The following is a 21,063-nucleotide window of genomic DNA, read 5'->3' as shown; positions in this document are numbered from 1 at the left end:
AAGCCAGATGTGCAGCCCCACCTTGGGGTCTGTCTCACAATTATCATCACTGGGCTCTCTCCAGTTTGAATATAACAGCCAGGACAAAAAAGGGTTTCCAGGACTTTCTTCACCCATTTATGCTGCCTGAAGCAATGCATTTCTCATAGAAATGTGACATCCCTGGACCTCAGCAGCCCAAAGGCAGAGCTGCAGTTACGCGGGGGACAATAGAAGCAAAACAAGGAGGAGAACAGAGCAATCTTGAAAGCAGGAGCCCAAAAGGAAGAGAGGGGCACCGGGCGGGTGACAGCTTGCTCAGGGACCTGCCTGCAGCTGCCTGCATCCACTGCCCTGCCAGCACCTCTCTGCCTGGGGCTGGATCCGGCAGCACTTGGACGGGCAATGGAGGGAACTGTGACTGGCACTTTGGAGTAGGATAATTACAATCTGGGCTCTGCAAGTGTGGGTTAGCTTTCACTGAAATAAACTGCTCAAATCTATGATGAATATCAACATTGTAGGCACAAGGGGCAAGGCAGTAAATTGTAGTAGGATGAAATACCTACACTTAATTATGTCAAATTATATAGAATTTGAGAGAGTTTTTCTGATGCATGCTATTTAAAGTTATGCCTAAGTACACTTCCTTGCCTGAATAAAGCAGCTCTTGTTGAAAGATGTGGGCTTGCTTTGTAGTTTATGATTTATAGTCTTCACTACATTTTGTCACTTTCTTGTTTCTTGACTGAGATGTTTCTGAACATCTCATTTCAGATAATGGGACGCAACTAGAGTGCTGAGCTATATACAGCCTCTTAAAAATGTATGAGCAGTGTTTTGTTTTCTGTTTTTTTTTTCTCTAAGATACTCATGCACCTTGAGTATGCTCTTCACCAGAGTGTATAACACATACAGCCAGTAGTCATTGCTCTACCAGCCTAAAATTCACACACCTCTACACCAGCTGGATGGAGCCAAGCCCACCAACCTCCGTCGCTGACACTTTTTGATCAAACCAATAAGAAGGGTATAAATACCCCCAGATCAGCCCAGATGAGCTCACCCTTTGGCTCCGTGTCATTAGCAGCCTCTGGGGTTGAGCACCAGTTTGGGATGCTGCCTCAGGAGCCCTGTGCCACCCGGCCGGGCTTGGCTCGCTCCCATCGTGGTGGGGCTGGCAAATTACAAAGTGAGGAGCCTTGGTCTCGGGGCAGAGGGACACCTAATCATTTCCACTGTGGGCAGAGGAAACGACCAGCTGGTGAAGCTGAAAGGGTTGCCACCCACGCAGCCTTGGAAAGAAAAGAGGGTTTATGTGCAAATGAGAGCCTGAAACCATCCTGCCCAACCAGCTTGATGTGTGAGGACCGTGCAGAGAGCAAGCCCACAGCAGCGTGCTAGTGAGGATGCACAGTGTGCTGGCAGAGCATCCCAAATTTCATTTAGCCTCAGTAAGCACAACACTGAGCTGGTGGTGGTGGCCCAGACCTAAATCACTCATTCAGGAAGCATTTGTGATCTGGCATTCCTGCCAGCGCACGGTCCCCAGCGCCCTTCCCAAGACAGAGGGACATGCTGGAGGTGATTGGTTCTGCAGAAGCCCTGTTGTCATCTCAGCCAGCACGGCTGGGACCTGGTGAAGGATGGGGAAATGTTGATGTTTTCCCAGTGTACAGGATCCTGTATTTCTCAGACACAGTGTCAGGTCTTTAAACTCCCTGGCAATGAATGGGGAGCGTTCGCAGTCATAACTCACCTTGTTGCAAGGGACTGCAGTGAGGCTTGCCTAGCAGATTTCTCAGCATAGCATCAGAGTTGCTAAAATGATCAAAAGAGGTTCACAAATAAGTAATAAAAGAACAAAACCCCACTTCAATTTAACTATTCCCCCCTTGGCTGAAAAGCAAGAAAATAAATCCAAGAACCCACTTAGAAAATGGACCCATTTTTCATACCTAATTGAAGGATAGTAAGGTTTCATCTAGGGATGTGGACAGATGTTACAAACACAGCAAAAATAAATTACTAAAACCCAAGGATTCTTTCATTAACAAGAAAAATAACGGAACTCATTGGGAAAGATACTCTGAACTTCAGTCCCAGGGAACCAGATTCACTCAAGAGCAGCGTCACTCATTTCAGTGAGTGTGTATATTAATAGAAACAGACACACGCAAATATCAGTTTGCTTTTACAGCTATGCTCCGCCTAGATCATTTTAACCATAGCAATAATGTAAACATCCTCCTCCCCGAAACAGCAGGCTGAGTGCAGGCAGTTCCTGTGCTGCCACAATGCAGCTTTGCAAGAGCAGAAGCAGCATCAGCCTGAGGAGAGTGGGCTGGTGCGGCAACAGCAGAAACCCAGACAAAGTTGCGTGGGGCTTCTCTTAGCCCACAGTGCTGTGGTAGCTAAGCGCTCCGTTACTGAAGCCGACAGCAAAACTCTCAGCGATTTCACTGCTCGTAACACAAGATGAATCACAGGCTCTTTGCTGAAAGCTAATGAGATAAAGTTCCATCTCCCAAAGGCTCACCCTGTGAGTATGACAACAGCCCTGTCACAGCCTGAGTGGGTGTTTCAGGCACTTGATGGTCCCGAGCAGTGAAGAGCTGTAAGTCACCAAAACTGCCTCCAACCTGGGGAGAGGGACAAGACTGAGGGATGAGGGGTGGGATGGGGTGGCAGCAGGCAGGGCACTGCAGGCAGGGAGAAGATGCACAGTCTGTGATGGCCAGGCTGGCTCCCTCTCCTGAGGGGCCGGGGCTGGGAGCAGCAGCAGAGGGGAAGACTGGGGAAGCTGGGATCACTGGTTGAGGGCAGGCAGGGCTATGACCCCCCTGTGAAATGCTAGTGCACACCTCATACCTCTTCATCCTCTCACCCTCATTGCCCAGCAGGAGCAGCTGCTGTGGAACCCACTCCACCACCTGCCCCAGCTCAGCCCCATCCCCTGCCTGGGGGCAGCAAAGTCTCCCCACACCCAGGGAAGCTGTGGGTTGGTTGTGGGGTGGGGCAGAGCTGTGAAGGAAAGGATTGAGGGAGAAGGCAACAGCTTCAGACCATGTCTGCTCTGCAAAGCAGTTCAACACCTGCTTGCCTTTGCTTCAGCCACTTCTAACTCAAGTGTGATTAGCACTAAATGAGGAGCAGCTCAATAATACACACTTTGGTTTTATTACAAGTAAGACAAAAATCACTTAAAAAGTTTAAAAGCATTGTACTAGAAGAAGTAGCTAGGCTGTTGGCACAACGGGAGGAGAAACCATATGGAAAATGCGGGGGGTGAGTGACAAGAAAAAATCATTGGAAAGGAATAACAGTTATGGTTACTCTAACCTTGCCCTTACTCTGTTTGTTCTCTGTGTATTAACATCTGAATGGCAACCTGCTCACAGCTTCCTTCTCAAGTTAAATTCTGTTTTGTGAAGAAAACACAGGAGCAGTTGGTAACAACAGGAGATGCCATGAAGCTATTGGAGGAGCACTTGAACAAGGTTCCTCCGCTGCCTCACTGCTCTCTCTCAAAGGGTGTTTGAAAGACCCTGAGGTCAAGCCAGTAGGCATTAGAGTTTTGTCATCACAGCAGACATGATCTTCCTGTCTTTTATGGGATAAAAGATTTACCTAAAAACACACTAATATGTGACGCATACCTCTTAAGAGCTTTCTGCTTTGACTTGAGGCACTCCACTGTGCTGGGTGGGAGAGGAAAGTCTGCAGCACTTGGCTGCAGCCATGGGTCCTGCTGGAGGCATCTTCTCCATCTTCTCTACAAACCAGTCCAAAATTTTCAGCATGTCTAGGTTGGCACATTCCTGGGAAACCCTAAATTAGAAAATAAATAGTGTGAGATACCTGAGCTGCCCAAGCACATGGAAAGCTGAGGTGCTGCACTGCACGCTTGGAGTCACACAGTGTGTGTCAGGTCCCAGGTCATCACTGAACAATAATCTCTCTAATGCCTCTTCTGTGCAACAACTACTAGGACCTACCGCCTGGATGTGCTGCTCCAGGCCAGCCAGACCCCGTCCCCTGGCTCACAGGGGTGAGCTGGCTCCTCCACTTGTCTCCCTCATGGCTTTTTGCTGCCTGTCAGGTACCAAACTGCTCTGAGAGCTGCTGGAGGGCAGAAGGCACAGCTGGTTCCACATACCGGCTGCTGCCCATGCTGCCATCACCTGCCCTCACACGGGTCACTTCTACATCCCCTTGAAGGTCTCAGCCCCATGTCACGCACATGGTCCCACAGCCTCAGGGCAGGCAGAGGCAGGTTCATGTGAGGGTCCTGCCCTTGCCCCAGGCCAAACCAAAGGTGCTTGGGATCCTGGTGTTGCTCCACATGCCCATGGTGACTTCCACTGGTCAGACCCTTGGCAAGAGCTGCCTCCAGGTCCTCAGCACAGCCTGAACTGGCAAGGGCAGTTGAGGGGAAAGGAGTGTATCACCTGTCCTACCCATGTGGCTTATGCCAGAGCCCTGGGAAGCCAAGAAACTGTGTTTGTATGTGTGTGGGGGGGTCTCACTGACCTGCAGGTGTGCAGGTGCAGAGAGGGGACTGCACAGCCCCCTGCCAGCCCCTGAAACATCTCTGTACCTCCAATATCCCTCTCGAGCTCCAGGGTCCCCTCAGCAAACATGGGACAAGCCCAGGTTAGGCATGAGCAGCCTGAATTCATGGCGGTAGTTAAACAGAGAGGGAAAAACTGTGTTCATTTGAGCTGCTTCATTGTCCAGGCTAAGGCGGGTGCAGCAGGGGCTGTGGTGGGAAGACTGGGAAGAAACCATCTGCCTGCAGCCCAGGTCGCCCACCTCAGACTGCCCGAGACTGCCCAAAACTGGAACCAGCAGTGGCTCAGGCAGGGCAGAGCTCGCCGACGCTGCAAGAAGAGCGCAACCACAGGCGTCATAAAATCAGACAATTTCTGTTTTCAGCAAGTACTCAGCTGCAAGTAAACAGAGTACAAGTAAACAGGAATGATTTAATTATCATATAAAAGTAATTAATTAGATGCAGGAATCCACACGGAGTCCTTCTCAAACACTGGTGGCACACTGCTGTCAGCTGTATAATAGTCATCCACAGACCTACATGAGTAAGAACAGACACTAGTTTCTACTCAATGTAGTACAATTATTTTGGCTTTCTTTTTCTTCCACAACACACAAAAATAGGGTTTAAAAATGTAACCAAAGACCATAAACAATTTCAAAGCAAGTAACATAAACCCAAAGCTGGGGTTGTTGATTCACTGTTGCATTTGCAGTATGAAATAGGCTACTGATCAGACCAATCAGTATTGTCAATCAGGAGGCTCAGTTCTTTCTGTAGAGGGCTGGGGGCAACTAACATAATGTTAAGTAGAGGTTAGGCCACCACTGCTTGCACCAGTTGGGCACAGACCATCTTCTTGCACCAGTTAGTGTATGGCCCCAGCATCCACCTGACACTTCGTGTGCTGCTTCTCCGTTCTCTTTCCCTTCTGTCCAAAGCATGGAATGGGCAATTTCATCTGAAGTTAATTATCTGAAGTCCACATTCAGACTGTGATGCCATGACAGCCACAGCCTCTGGAGAATCAGATGTTGTTGTCCACACCAGCATCTAGCAATGAGGCCTGAGATGACATAGGGCGTGCAAGCTGTGCCTGAGCTGGCAGGTAGGGCTGAATGATTTGAGCCCTTCTAAACTAGCAGCCGAGGGCCAGGCGGGATATCTTAAAACAACTCACGTGGCACTACACACAACTTAGTTGAGGCAGTCAGTGGAGTCAGCTCAGCCTACACAATGAGTCAGATTACCCTAAAGACACTTACTAGCCAGCCTGCCTGCTCTGCTCAGACGTGCACCTGTATCTCAACACTTAAATTTAGGTGGCTTAATCCCGAGCTGAATCCCACATGTAGCTACTACAGCAAGCGAGGGGACTGCAGCTCCCTCATCTCCCATTAACTCACCGCTGTTGCTCATGGCTTTGCTGAACTTGAACCAGGTCCTGCCCATATACTATCTTCAGATATTCATCAGAAACCTTGTGAGCTGCAGCAAACAACTCCGGCCAGGGGACATTCATGAGGCTGGGATTTTTGCTCCAAGTTATTTGCCTCAAGGAACTAAATGCCCAGTTCAGCATCAGCACGTCACCCAGGAGACAATCCTTTCTTTCACAAGCACAACATGTCGTGTATCCCACCTTATGTACTTACTGGGGATTTGAGCAATTTATTTTGAAAACCAATGCATGCACCAATCTCAGTGCCAGCATTTTATGCAAGGTCACAGAAAAATAGTCAGACATCAGCTACCCAAGCCTCAGAAAACAAAGGGCTCCATTTAGATGCCTGAACACAGGCATCTAGTGCCAGTTGAGATGCCCTAAAGCACCCAAGATACACACAGAGCTGGCAGGTATAACATAGGACCTATGGAAGCGGCAGCTGGAGACCATGCAGGATACCCCCAGGGTGTCTCAAACGGTACTCGATGCCAAAGCACAAGCAACCAAATTAAATTCCAAAAATCTTGTTTGTGCTGAAGTCAGACGTACATCTCCCATATGTAACAAACACATATCTTGCAGGGCAGCTAAGCAGCAAAAGAGCTACAAAAGAATTGCACCCTTATTTTGGGTCTACTGAAATCTGGCAGAGTTTACAGACCGCGTCAGCTTATTTTGTTGTGAACATATAATGCTCACTGAACCCCATGAGCTGCTGTGATCACAATCTCTGCCAGCTTGCTGAATGGATTCCTTTCAGCTGCTGCCTCTGAAGTTATGTGGCTAGAGCAGAGCTGCTGCAATGTACCAGGGCACTGGGAATATCGCTTTTTAGCTACCGGAGCAAGGGAGCTGTCTGAAGATTCATGAGCTCAGAATTGATTATCAGACCGTAGGAGCAGAAGGTCATTGTGTCAAGGCTTCTGGCTACTGCAGAGATCGTTCTACTGGATAATCCTCTTACAAACACGTGCATTTCCATGAGGGAGAATACCTCTAATGATTTAAATCCAATTTTTATTAATTGGCACACTGTTTGTTACACTGAGGTTGAGTCTTAACTGAGCCAGATGACAGGAGATGAGTATACAAGTCTTTCATCTGCAATTAATAAATCTGGAATCCCATGAAAGCTGTATACGTCTTTCTTGAATTCCAATGTGCTGTTTCAGGATCCAGCATTAAACTATGTACCATAAGTATTTCCAGCAATTAGTGTTGAATGAGCGTGACTAGATAGATTACTAATTTCTTGGACTATCCGCAGGGATTACTGACACAATTTTTTGCTTTAGGAGTTAGAATGAAATAATCACTGTCCAGGTAAAATCCAAGAAAATCCCTCCACACATTTTTTTGCATAATCTAATTAAGAGACCTAAATACAACTTGTCTGTGGATTTTACTATTAAGGAATATGATGAGAAACAGTTATTTGTATGTAACAACATACACCTTCCTGTGCGATTTAGAACTATATGTCATTTTTCCATAACACGCACTTTAAACAGCTGCCACCCCTGAGCACAGGTTACACGAGTGGATACTGCCATCTAGGCAGACTTTTGGGAGCAGCACCTATTTTAGAACAGTCTTTGCCAGGGAAAAATATTCTACTATCCAAAACAGAGGAAAGAGAAACATTTTTTTCTACTATTAAAAAATGATGCATCACCACTCACTGAAAATACAAAACCTGCCCCTCAACCAAATTGTAGCAGTCCACATTAAGAGAAAATATTTTCTACATGTTTATTAAGAAATATATTATTCCCTATTTCCATACACGCAACTTGAATTTAAGTTTTGCACTAAATTACAAACCGCTATTATCTATGAAAACCACAAATACAAAGTATATAGTATTTAGGCTATTAATTACCAAAGCCCATTTTACTATGGCAGTGGTGTAATTGTATCTATTTTATGTGCTTTGAAATACAGTAACAATACGTTTTTAGAAGACAGTTACTAAAATATCTATTGATTTTCTACAAAGAGAGAAATCATTCTTAAAAACACTTTTCTTCATAAAAGCAAAATAGTTTCCATCCAGCAACAAAAATACTAAATATATAATGCATCTTATTTAAAACAATCAACAAATTCTATACACAGCATTTACAGGAGACTTACAAACATAAAATATGACTGTCATTTTGATTAGAAACCTTAACAAATAGCTCCATTTTCAGTTGTGAGATTCTATAGGGAATGTATGGAGTATGGATGCAGGATCATACGCAAAACTGCAGTAAGACCTGAAAAGATCATCATCTGGCACCTTCGATCTGTACAAGTCCTTTTTACGTGGCACAAATGAACCCCACGAGGGCTGCTCCTCAGGTTCGGGAGAGGGCGATGAGAGCTGCCCAGGAGCCCTGAGACACACACCACTTTGAGATGCAGACACCTATAATAAAGGGTGTTGTCCCCAAAGGCACGTGTCCCTTGCATTTCAGTGGATCTGCCCAACAAACAACCCTCCAGATCATTGGAATGAGTGACAGAGGAACACGGTGGGGCAATATCCACTGACATTCACAGTGAAGGTCTCCTCCTGACACCTGTAATTTTGTATTTCTGTATCCTCACCAACAGAAAAACGTCACATGCGCTGCCTCTTCTCCCACCACTGGCATGAATATGTCAGCGTACTCTCACCTTTTCTTGACAAACTGGCACATTTTGCACAACTGCTTACCAGCAGACACATTCCATACCTAGAGGAAAAATAACTAAACAAAGACAGGGCAGCAAAGATGTACCAAGGGAGCGTCTCACCTATAGCAACAAAGCAAAAAAATCCTCCCTTCTCAAGAAAAAGAAGGGTTTCATTTCCCTTCCAGAAAGGAAATCAGGATTAGGGACTATTTTACATGAAGCCACCCAGCGGAAAGGCAGCGAACGACACTGGTTAAAGGAGGTCCCAGTCAAACCAGATGCACAAGCTGGTCTGTTTGTCTACGGTTTATTTTGTTGAAAATACAGTCATATTCAAATAACTTATTTGGGTTTTCCCAAAACAGTAACAAAACCAAGAGACAACATGTGCATAATATGTTTTATTGAATAAAATCTTGCTTCTAATATTTACACAGTGAAGTTTAGAGATGTAACCTTGTGAAGCATGGCAATGTCTAACATTCATATGACATCTGAAATATCTTTAAATGCATCTGAAACTACTTATATAGCAATCAGCTGCCCATCACTGATTTCATAATTAAGGAAGATTTTAACTTTCTGAAGAACAGCCAAGATGAATATTAAGGATAGCTGAGTTCAGAGAAAACAGTCTGCTCTGTGAATTCCAAACCCAAAAGATCTGTGTAAAGTGTCAAGAGTTTTGAAGGTGGCTTCTGTATTTCTCTGTCGTTCCTCTCATCTCTGCAAAAGAAGGTAACAAAATAAAATACAAATCTCACAGCTGAAAGTAATATCCACAACTTAAATACACAGCGCCCTGCATGGTCATCTTACATTTTAAATTTATCATGTCCTCTTAACCTCAAGGTTTGTGAACTATAACAAAATAATTACTTATTATGTACTAAAAACTCTATTACATTTTTAAAGCTCCCAAGGTAGACATGCAGAAATTAGAAATGCTGCAACTGATATCTAGTGTCAAAACAACACTAATTACCACCATTTATGCAAAAAATGTTATGATGAAGTGTCTTCCACCCCACTCTAGCACGTTAAGCAAAGTGTTACATGTTGTTTTCTTAAACCTCTATTAGTTATACTATCTACTACTACAGCGAAGAGGGGTCTTGTGAAAAACTACAGTCAATACCTTTCCTACTTACAGGGTTTTTTAAAGATAATTTCATTATTCCTGATCTTGCACAGATTCTCAGCAAGGTTTGAATGCAAGTATAGACTTGCAACAGTCATTCTGACAGGCTAACTCATAGCACTAGCAGACTGCTATCTTACATTTGGACTGCTCACTGGTTGTGAACAAGACATGATTCACTGGCCATGTGCATGATTTTTGCCATCCAGCAGAAAAACATGAACGAGGAATGCTGCTTCCTGCTCATGCCTCTGGAGGTTGTTTATCCTACTCGGTTATAGACAGCGCATTACAAAAGGCAGGCAGTCTACCCTGCCACAATGAGGACTAGGTTGAAAAAAACCAATCTGGTTATTGTTAGTCTTGGGTTAGGAAGAAATGATGTTGCACAGTCTCTCATATTTTATTTACCAAAGAGGGAGAGGAGTTATATTTCTCTTGTGCCTCAAGTTAAGGTGTATGAAGCCCTGCCTAACAACAAGAGTGCAAAGAACAGACTATTACAAACCGAAGTATCTACCAGGTCCCTTCTTGTTTCCCACCACAACTTACTGGTTGAGAAAGGGAAAGTATTGCTGTCTCTCCCAGCTGGAGCACTGGTTCTGAGCAAACTGTACTGGATGTTGAAATACAACTTCAAATACATGCTTGAAAGAAAAATAAATTTAAATCAACCCCCCATCATCCCCTAACCTTTAAGCACCAAGATTAAACTTCCCATATAATAGTTCCATAACGAAGTTCAGTGTGACTACATTTGTAATAGTAACGATGTCTCTACATACACACACACTCTCTCTCTCATGGAAGTAAGCTGTCACCTAGCAGGGAAAGCTTTAACATGCAGAATTCGAAAAGAAAACAGAATATGCGAATGTGGTAGAAAAAGCTGCAAAAGGTAACAGAAAAGCACTTGGCTATCTGCCATTTCCATGCTACAGCCATCCCTCAAGATATATATGATACTTCTGTATCACAAGAGCATGTTTTATAAAATGTGTGGCTGTTTTCTTCTGTTCCTTTTTGTTTGGTTGGTTTGTTTTGTTCTTCGGGTTTTGTTTTTGGTTTTCCTCCCCAAATGAGCGGTCAGGCACCATTCCATCTACCCAGGAAATTTATATCCATCCTAATCTCACTGCTGCTTCTGTCCTTATCTTTTTTCCAACTACAAAGAGTTGTCTGGAACACAGCTGCCTACCTGGAAGCTATTTCTCTTATAGCTAACATAGCTATAAATTTTAATAACTAAGAAGCTGCTGAAAGATACAGATTTTGCTCTTGCCTGTCTCACTGGTGAGGTATACAGTATGCACTGTCAGATGCCGTCTTTGAGCAGGAAAAACCATCTGTACTGTCAATCTAAAGATAAGAGACTATGCATGTGTGAGACACTGTCAACACCTGCTGAATAAAACCAAATGTACATTAAGATAATAAAGCTGAGTTTAGAAATGATTGACTGTAGCATCTAGTGTGAGACCCTGCATTAGCCTCAGACATAAAGCAGTGAGTTAATCCAGGTGCCCGAGAGGAACTTTTCTGGGTATGAGGTGCATGTGCGCACACAGCCAAATATATTTCAGGGAGGGATTTGTTTGTTTTTTAAAGAAGATGCAGATTTATTCTTTGTTAAGTGAGAAATACTTATGTGAATAAGGACACAAATATTTGGACACACCAATAATGTAAAGAAAAGCATACTATAACTGGTAAAAATAAGTTTGGAATTAGCATTCACTTGCTTTAATATAGAACATGTTTGCAGGTCTGAAGAGGACTTTCAAACAGTGGTGGACTACAGAACGTTATACCACCCCGTGTTATCCAGTAAGAAGGGAGGGAAATCATGTCACTGCAGACTTCATGAAACGAAGTTGCAGGTAGCTTCTCCCTCAAACTATAGACATTTCAGGCCATGTTAGAAACGACAATCTGATATACACCAGTGATATATTTAGCAATTACTGCTTGGGTTTTTTCTACTCCACAGCCTGCCTGAAAGCAACAGATGAAGCAATTTCTAGTAAGCTGTTGATTAAATGGGGAAAAGAAGAAGGTAGCCATCCATGCCACCAGGTTGTATCTAATAGAAATGGCTTCAAACATAAATCAAGCAACAACTTATACAGCTTGCCCGTTTCTGTAACTCAAAATCCAACCCTACATCCCCGTGCACCGCAGGGAACTGCTGTCTCCTCTCCAGCAGAAGAACAAGAAGGGGTCCAACTTTTCTAAGATCCAGAAGGTTATGGCTGTGCTCAAATCCACACAGACTGTAACGTCATCTCCTAGAAAGGATACCCCTGTCTCCCTGCACGTCAGGTGGCCTGGAACACATTAACCTCATCAATCTGGACCGACGGCAAGTAACGTCACTAATAAATGTTACACTGAGTACAAAAAGAAGCAAATATAAAGCAATTCTTCAATTTCTCAGAAACATAAGGACACCACCTTATATGCAAACTGTAGAGTAGATGGCAGGATGGATATCTACTCCAACTGCTGCATCAAGCATATAAAACAAATTACCTACTACAGCACAGAGAAAAATAAGGAATACTCCCCTGTAATGTGTCCCACAACAAGGCACACTGAGGTTATCTCTCAGACAAACCTTTGAGCAGCTCATTCTGTAGCACTAATATCCAGTCACACCAGCCAAAAGACATGGTGTTATGGGTCCCACCATCTGGATGTTTTCTTAGACAAACCAGAAAGCAGAGGTTTTTGTGTCTTTACAGTGTTTCCCTAATAATCCTGCTCCTTGATATGCTAAATCCCCATTTTCAGCTGGCCAATAACTTCCTCTAATATTTGTATGTAGTGCAGCCCACAGGAGAAATGTAAATATGAATGCAGATGACTGTTCCAGATTTTAGTCCATATCAGCTTCACAGAAAGGTTTAGTATGGACCTCAGTGTGGTAACTGGATTGTGTGCAAACTCAATGCAAACTCAGAACCCACTTTATTCTCCTCATACTTCCCTCACTTTACCATGCTATGGAGGAACAGTGGTTGAACTAATTATCTGAAAAACTGAATGTCCTCTGTTTGTTTTCCTTTCCTTACACAGAGGTAAAAATATTTGGTCCTTTGGTTTCCTTTACAAACAAACAGATTAGAGGTTACCAAGCATGGTCCAGTAACTTGCCTCAAAGAGCAGATACAACCCTTTCTCTTTAGAAAAGCTTCACTGACTTCATTACAGAGGTGCCAAAGAAAAAATAAGTCTTTAATAAGTTTACTTCAACTCAGATAAAAGGCAAGGACAACTGTCATGAAAAAGAGAGTGTTTACTACCTATTCTACAAAAATGCTCTGGTATGTCAATAACAGGTGATTTTGTAGAAATATTCTAAGTGGAACTACATTATTTTCCGGAGACAGTGCCTCCCATCCAGGCATTCCACTACCAAGGGAAACTAAGAAAGAGAAACACAAAAATTGTTCTGAAAGTAAGTATGCATATAAGCGAGATTAACATGAGGTACTTACAACCTTCTATCCCTGGCCCTAAATTTAATTCACAGTTTAACATATAGGTAAAATGGACACAAGAGGGCGCCCCTAATATAGGGGCCACCTTGGCCATCCCCTCTTCCGAGTCCATAGCTACAAATCCCCAGACTGACTGTTCCAGGATCTCCTTCTTCCACAGAGAACAGGCCTGTTGTTTTCTATTTAGTTCAGATGTAAATGACCCATCAAGACTCAATCTTAAAAACCAAGCTATTTGATTCACTTAATTATAGGAAGTAGAGAATACAATGCATTGACACATTTCCCAACTATTAAATTTTGGTCGTTAAACAACAGAAGTTCTCCCACAGCAACACACAATAGTAAATCCCAGTTGGCCACTGCACAGCCTAATGCTATTGAGTATTATATTAGAATGAAACAGAGACAAAAGATTTTACAGACTGTGATTAATAGACATGTAATAGAAATAAATATTATTTCACAGACTTGGTGCCTGAACGCCTCTGCAAACAGAAATCTTCAAGCATGACCAAATTACACATAATCTTAAAAGAAAAAATATTTTTAGAATACATATTAAATATAAGACTTGTATTTGAGGAGAACTATAAGATACTACAGATACACAGAACATCGAAAATACATGAATTATGTTTGCAATGCAGTGCCTATATTTTTTGTAAACTGGGCCGCCTTCGTACCTTGCAAGATTCCAGGCCACACTGAAGAGTGAACAATTATAACATTTAATACTATGGTTCGCCTATAAAATAACTGTAAGTCTTCTACTATAGGCGAAATATATTCTGTGCATTACTATTCCTTCCACCTTTCACTTTATTTTCTTTTCACTTCTCAGGATACAAGGCATTTAATTTTCAGATTGATTAAAAGCAAGGTGATTAATTTTAAACACTGGCATTACTTGAAAATATTCTGACATCCTTAAGACTGAAGACCCATAGCCATAAGAAGAAACTCTTGTTATAAATAAATAACTAAATAAAAGAGTAGTACTTTAGCCCCAAACCTTACAATCACTCTGTCAGAATCATTTACAAGCGAACTGTCAGTATAAGACATTATTTCTCACCTGTACTACTGCTCAGTAGTTAATCATATTTCGAAGAGCATCATAGCATTTCCATTTGTCTGGGATGTAGAAAGGCTCAAAGATGTGAGGGAAGGGAGTGTCATAGCCACATACTCTTGTAATAGGAGCTTCTAAATTCAAAAAGCATTCCTCCTGTTAACAGAAATACATAATAAATGTTAATGAGGCCATTATTTTCAAAAGTCTTGCATCACAAACTGAGGTCAAATGAACTTTGCCGGACTGACAATCCTGGAAACACAAATTTTCTATTTATATTACGGGATAACTAGTCCAAACCAGAACATTACTTCCTTTTGCCCAAAGGTCCATATTAAAATAACAACATGTATTAATGTTATTTTCATTTTCTACATGTGTGCTGTATTAAATCATAGGCAGGTTATATTTAGTACATCTGCTATACATCCAGACAAGTGCTGCCAAGAAACAAATATTTTAGAAACAAAGGACTAAGAGTTTCTTTACTGTGCCACTTTTAAACATAGACTTAGCATACGTAGTTTTTCTGTATTATTTGTTGAATACACAAACATTATATTCAAACTTCTTAGAACCCTTAGATGACTAAGACTCTGTCTGAGAAGCATCAGGCAATTACGGAAATAATGAATTAGAACTCATATCTCCAACACTTGAGTCAAATCCATGCTCTACACTACACCTCACAACTTGTATTCTATTCAGAGATCAGATTTGGCAATGATTGTGAGAGTTTCATTACTCGACCTAGTAGGGCACAAACTTACAAATACACCATATTAATCTGAAAGTAACTTGTAGAAACACGAAACATCAGCTTTAATAAACAAAAAGTGGGGTTCAATCTTCCCACTCGCAAGTACCAGAGTGATGGCAAGAAAGTCTGCAAGAAGTAGATGCAGAAATAACTTTGCCGGATCAAACTAATGTTGATGCTAATTTTCAGCTCCCTTTCTCCCCATATCTTTAGCACATGGATTTGCTTTCCAGAGCAGACAAATGAAGAGACAAAACGTGTCTCCTCCTGGCCTCTCCTTCATGGACTGCAGCAACTGAGACATCCTGGCCAACTTCCCCTGTGCTTGGCTCAGCAAAATGGAAGATGAAGGATTATCTACCAGTCCTTTTCCACCAGGCCCATGAGGAAAACAGGCAAAGAGCTCTGATTTTCTAAGTGCTAAGTATTTTCTCAGACTGATGAACTGTTTTGAATGCACATTGCCTTCCTGTTCATGGCTGCCTAACTCTAACTCACTGTGCTTTGTATGCATCACGATGTTTGGCAGCATAGAAGATACTCATAACACACCGAGATTATAACCTTTTGCTCCTGCAACCACTTCAGGGTATTGTGAAGGGGCGTATTTCTGGAAGACAGATGGAAGTTGAAAGTCCAAGAGGTTGTGTGATTGCACACAGTATTGTTATACTTAATAGTGAATTTTCACCTAGAAAACTTCAGACTCTGAATAGGTCTGAGGTAAAAATATATGCAAACAACATAAAGATTTTTTCGAGCTCTATTTTCAGGCACTGAATTGCTTTTCTTTGTAAAGTGAGATTCACATCACTACAAAATGCTGGCAAGTAGACTGTCTTAATGTCAGTGAACACGGTAACAACAGAAATGCTGCAGACCTAGCAAAATGGAGGTGATTCAGTTGACATTACTTAGTTTACAGATTTACTGACAACATTTGCAATAATATTGGCAAGAGCAAATTGCACAGAATAAAGGCTTTTAAGATTTACCTTTTTCTACAGAGCGGAAATAAAATCATAATCCAGAAGGTGGAGTATAACGTTATCATCAGAATAAGGTATTTGAAAACAACTAAAAAAAATGCACTTCTACTTTACAATGTAGAGGTATTGTAGAGAGACAAGAGTCTTGATCTCGGTAGGACAGATAAATTCAGTCATAGAATCACAGTGATACTGCTCCATATTCTAAGTATTTGGTTGTTAAAAAAAATATTCATAAATCCACATTCTACATGTAAGCAGTCGTATAAAACAAGCTTAAGGAAATATCTTAATAAGATTATTAGAAGGAAGCTGGGTCTTGTGGTTTGACAGAAGATACTAATACTTTACCACCGGTGCTTTGGATACACGTAGGTATGCAGCAAGTCTTTTGCAGGACTGAGGTCTTTGCTTATAACAATCTATCATTAGGTTTGGAGCCAGTTTCATTTAAAATACAACTAATAAACTTTATCAGTTCATGGGGTTTTGATTTATCTCTGGAATTAGTTCTAATTTACGGGACAGTATATGAAGTTATGTCCTTTAAACTCAAATCAAACCAAACTTTTTCACGAAGTTACAGAACATGAAACTGCTTGCATTAACTTAATTGTACTCTGAGCAAATGAGATTATATTCTTCATTAGATGGCATTACACTTTGAAATATCATAGCATTAGCAAAATCTATATTCTAACATGAAAAAACTATATAGTCTATGGACATATTCCTAACTTATCTTCCCTTTTGACCTTGAAGAGAAGTGTTCAGCCCATCAAATAGCCTATCTGATAGGGATTCTTGTTCACAGCTGCTGTTAGAAGTTGGACTGTAGGAGAAACAAGAGTTCACCCCATCCCGAATGTGATGCTGCCACATCTGCTGTACATCTTGCTCTGCCAGGTTTTTTGCACCTGTGCAGCTGCTGTGGAGAAACACGACTGAGACTATTAAATACACAACGTCCAGCTCTTTCTAAGACTAATTAGCAGACATCTTTTGTGCAACCTTATCAGAATAAGTCTGCTATTTTAAATTGCGATAGAAGATAAACATTTTCAGGTAAGTGGATTTACTCCATACTACTTGGACATGGTACTGGCCCAAAGTGCTCCCGCACAACAGGAATGCAAGCTTACAGACTTCAAGTCTCTGCATATTTCAGACAGTCTATTTAAACAACCTGACAGCTTTCAAGGAAAGATCTTGGGAAAAAACCTTAAATATGAAGTGGTTTTGGAAGTAAAGTAGTAGGCATGAAATTTCTGATTCCATGTAAAGTGTTTTAAATTCAGTTTTGAAAATCAGTATGAAAAGTCATACTTAATTTAGTGGAATATCCACTAACTTCGCAAATTCAACTGAAGTAAAAAATTATTGTTTTGTCAGAAAAAAAAATTGCTTAGAAGGGAACAGATATAGTTATTAGTCTAATATATCCAAGTTGTCTTAATTTAAAAACTTCAGACAAAACATTAAATCAATGTTCTTCTCACTTTCCTAACTGCAGAGGTCAAATTTTGGCCTTAGTTATTCAATATGACTTTTGCCATTTACCTTCATTAGCCTGAATTTCACTCATAGCCTGCTGGAAAATACATTATTGTATTTTAATTGGTCACATTATTTCATCTCAACATTTGATATTTCATGCATATTTAGGAAGACTTTTCAAAACAACTTAAGAGCACAGATCCTACTAAAAATCTGTTCTTGAAATTCATAGCAATCAGCCAAACGTATCACACACACCACTTCACAACAATTTTATGCCTTGATGTTTAGAATAGATGCTAAAACCAAGGACTTGCTGGATGTTGCATGATGATATTTGAAATGCATCCTCTAGTACTGGGTACACTCCCTCTGTTTTCCCAAATCATAATATTCTTGTACGCTGCTATAGAAAGCTTTATCCAAGTTTATTTTAGCCTTGTCTAAGTGTACATTTTACTCTTTATTAGAGATTTGGGTACTCATTGCTAAATCAATGTTCTGAGTGTAAAGGTCTTAAAAACATAAACGACTGAGAATTGAAGGCATGTATACAGATATACAATTGTAAAAAGAAAAAAAAAAAAGATAGAATAAGAAAACAAATCCATTATTGGGCATTACTGAAAGAAAACATGACTCATCCTTGTGCAACGTATAGAAAAATAAAGCAATCTGGTGTGCAGTTTAGGGGAAGTGCTTTCAGGCATCTGGCCAATGAGAAAATAGTTAGAGAGTTTATTGCTCCAGAGCTTCCTTTCTCTGGAGGGAATGTTTATCATTCTATATTCATAGTAAAAATACCTCCATATGCAAACACTTTGGTAAGTACCAGTATATGACAATATTTAATGCGTAACTAGCAAGACAGACAATTCCAAACTGATACTTTTCCCCTTAATTACCCTATTCTGGTCTTATTTGGAACTATTGCATTCTTTCTCCTCCAGCCAACATGGATTAAAATCAGTAAAAAGGAATTATTTTTTTATTTATAAATTCTACTACCCTGTAGAATACTCCATCAAGGGAGAAAACTTTCCTTTAAAAATCAATTATTTCTGCCACATTTGATGTCTCAGGGATCTCTTCCATTCTATTCTTATTTCACAACAATACAGGTACTCAAAAAAATTAAGAGCTATAAGAATATCACATGACTACAGAGTTGCTGTATGAGAACATTGATTTTACAACTCGTGTTTTTCAGTAGAGGAATTTACTTTCTGTAGGATGACAAACAAAAAGTCTATTTTAAAGACTAATATGAATAGGCAGAGTTTGATAGAAATTCTAGTATTTCTGTTGATATTATAGCTCTAATAATAAAAAGACTAAACAAAAGGTTGAGGTCCATTACACAAGGCAAACTGTAGGAATATTTCTCATGCAAGACTACTTGATTTTCTGCTGACAGTAACTACAAATTCAGACCTGGGAACTCAGTGACTAGTTTAGGTTTAATTCAATTGGGCTTTCTGTCAATTAGAACTCTGAATTTTGCCTTTTTATCCATAGACTACAAAATTTTAAAAACCCCACATATATATTCAAAGAAATTTTCAGAGAGAAAACTCTTATCTTAATTACAGTTTCACTTTGTTCTGATATTATTATTCTGATTTATTTATGCTGTTGTCATAAATTAAAGCATGGAGTTCAAACAGTTAAGAACCTTTATTCCATATCATAATGAGCTTTCCAAAGAGGCAGTCAATCAAACTCCATTTTATGGAAGGCGGATTTCATGCAATAAAGCTGCAACTAAATACAGATTAAAGGTCTTTTTCTTTGGTTTCTGCTGAAAAAAAAAAAAGACTAATTCAAAGACTTTACTTTCAGTAACAGAAAAGTCAAGTATCTGCAGTTGTCATATCTCAGCATAACTGCAGCACAGTACTTTCCGTGACAGCTGCAAGCACCAAAAGCTACAAATTTTAAAAGGAATTGCTTTGACAACATTTATATGTTATGCTCTTCTAAACAGTCACTTCTATGAGCTATATAAGTACTATACACTTGTGAGATATTTCCAAGTTGAGAGAGAAATATCTTTTTTTTTAGAGGGAGCACTTTTTTCTAATGGCTTAAATTTGTCTTAAAACGCTTCAACAAATCTCTTCCTGATAGTTACAATAATAACACAATTTTTCCTCAGAAAACTCTGCAATTATATTTCGCACATATTTAACTTCTGACAGTTTTCTCCTTTTTAAGATTACTTTAAACCAATACTTTTATAATTTAGCACAGCTTGTAATGATTCTTTTTTTACCAGTTCTTTGAATTTACATAATTAATATCTTGTCAAATACAGAGAAACAGTTGACTGCTAAAACTATAATAAACAGATAATATTTTTACTTAAAACAGATAATATTTTTACTTTAAAATACATCAGCAATTAAAAAACAATAAAGTACTTAAGGGAAAAAAGTCTGTTCCATATAATTCATCAGCTTCTTACCACTAAAAAGCCATTAATGGTAAATATTGTCTTTCTAGAAGTGAATCACATAAAACAATATTTACAGATGAAGCCAAATTTACTATATAGAAGATAAAGTACTATCACGTAGAATTAACAAAATTATTTCCGAATAATTCATATTCCTCTTAAATCCATCATGCTAAAATTAGAATTTACTTCAGCTATTTTTAATCATAAGCACTGAATCTATTAGAAGTTAATATATTTCTGACCACAGCACTTTTAGAATCCAAGACATATACAACATAATGCAACATTAAGAGTAATACATAATCCTGGTTTAATACTTATATATTTTTAATACATAAACCTTTTAAAATTATCTATGTGATGTTGCATTATGGTAATAACTTCAAATAAAAGCAGTTTGATAAATGCATCCTCTGTTTCAACATCTTAACTAGAAAAGAGAGTGTGTGTGTGCTTTAAATGCTGTCTTTATCAAAAGAAACACATCGGATAGAGTGGGGAGGATGGTGAGAGTTAATATAAATTCCTTCTATATGACACACACACACATATTTCAACTATATACTGTGTATTTAAAAGGTTTCCCAATAAATGTTCACGGAATTTCAACAAAATGATGCTTAAATTGCAAGCAACATAAAATGAAAATAATATAAGTGGAAGTAACCCAGACTAGTAAGAATAAAAACATTCCTATATACTAAACATAGTATTTTTGAAACTGCTTTCTTCAGGCAGTGTAGAATTTTTGGTGCTACGGCCTTAACTGCAATCCTATAAGATGACGTTAGGTCACCATAGCAGCTATGGTGTGGCTACACACCAGCCTTGCAAGGCAATGCTGTTTATCTGGGTTCTTTTTGTGTCATGTGGAAGTAAAGAATCCACAAGTTGATTGAAATATTAAATGCCTTCTTTTTTTTTTTTTCAGTCTGAAAAGTCAGTATCTAGAACATCCCATATGTTATTTTTCTGTAATCCTGGCTACT

The 21,063-nt window shown here is 40.2% G+C and overlaps 1 protein-coding gene across 2 annotated transcripts in view; it reads right to left on the bottom strand.

Moving 5' to 3' along the window:
* Window positions 1-9,031: 9,031 nt before the first annotated feature.
* BCKDHB (branched chain keto acid dehydrogenase E1 subunit beta) overlaps window positions 9,032-21,063 on the bottom strand; it is a 115,544-nt gene continuing 103,512 nt past the window's right edge. For both annotated transcript variants that reach the window (XR_010471217.1, XM_065056391.1), the window contains 2 exons: window positions 14,368-14,520; window positions 9,032-9,371 (listed from right to left, as the gene is read on the bottom strand). Coding sequence is in view for 1 of the 2 variants with exons in the window: in XM_065056391.1 (XP_064912463.1) it covers window positions 14,380-14,520 (141 nt within the window). In the remaining variant the exon portion in view is untranslated. The remainder of the gene's footprint in view (window positions 9,372-14,367; window positions 14,521-21,063) is intronic.

The sequence above is a fragment of the Columba livia genome, chromosome 3, assembly GCF_036013475.1.
Source record: "Columba livia isolate bColLiv1 breed racing homer chromosome 3, bColLiv1.pat.W.v2, whole genome shotgun sequence".
Lineage (NCBI taxonomy): Eukaryota > Metazoa > Chordata > Aves > Columbiformes > Columbidae > Columba > Columba livia.
The sequence above is the reverse complement of the archived record's forward strand: the minus strand, read 5'-3'. Positions and strand labels throughout refer to the sequence as shown.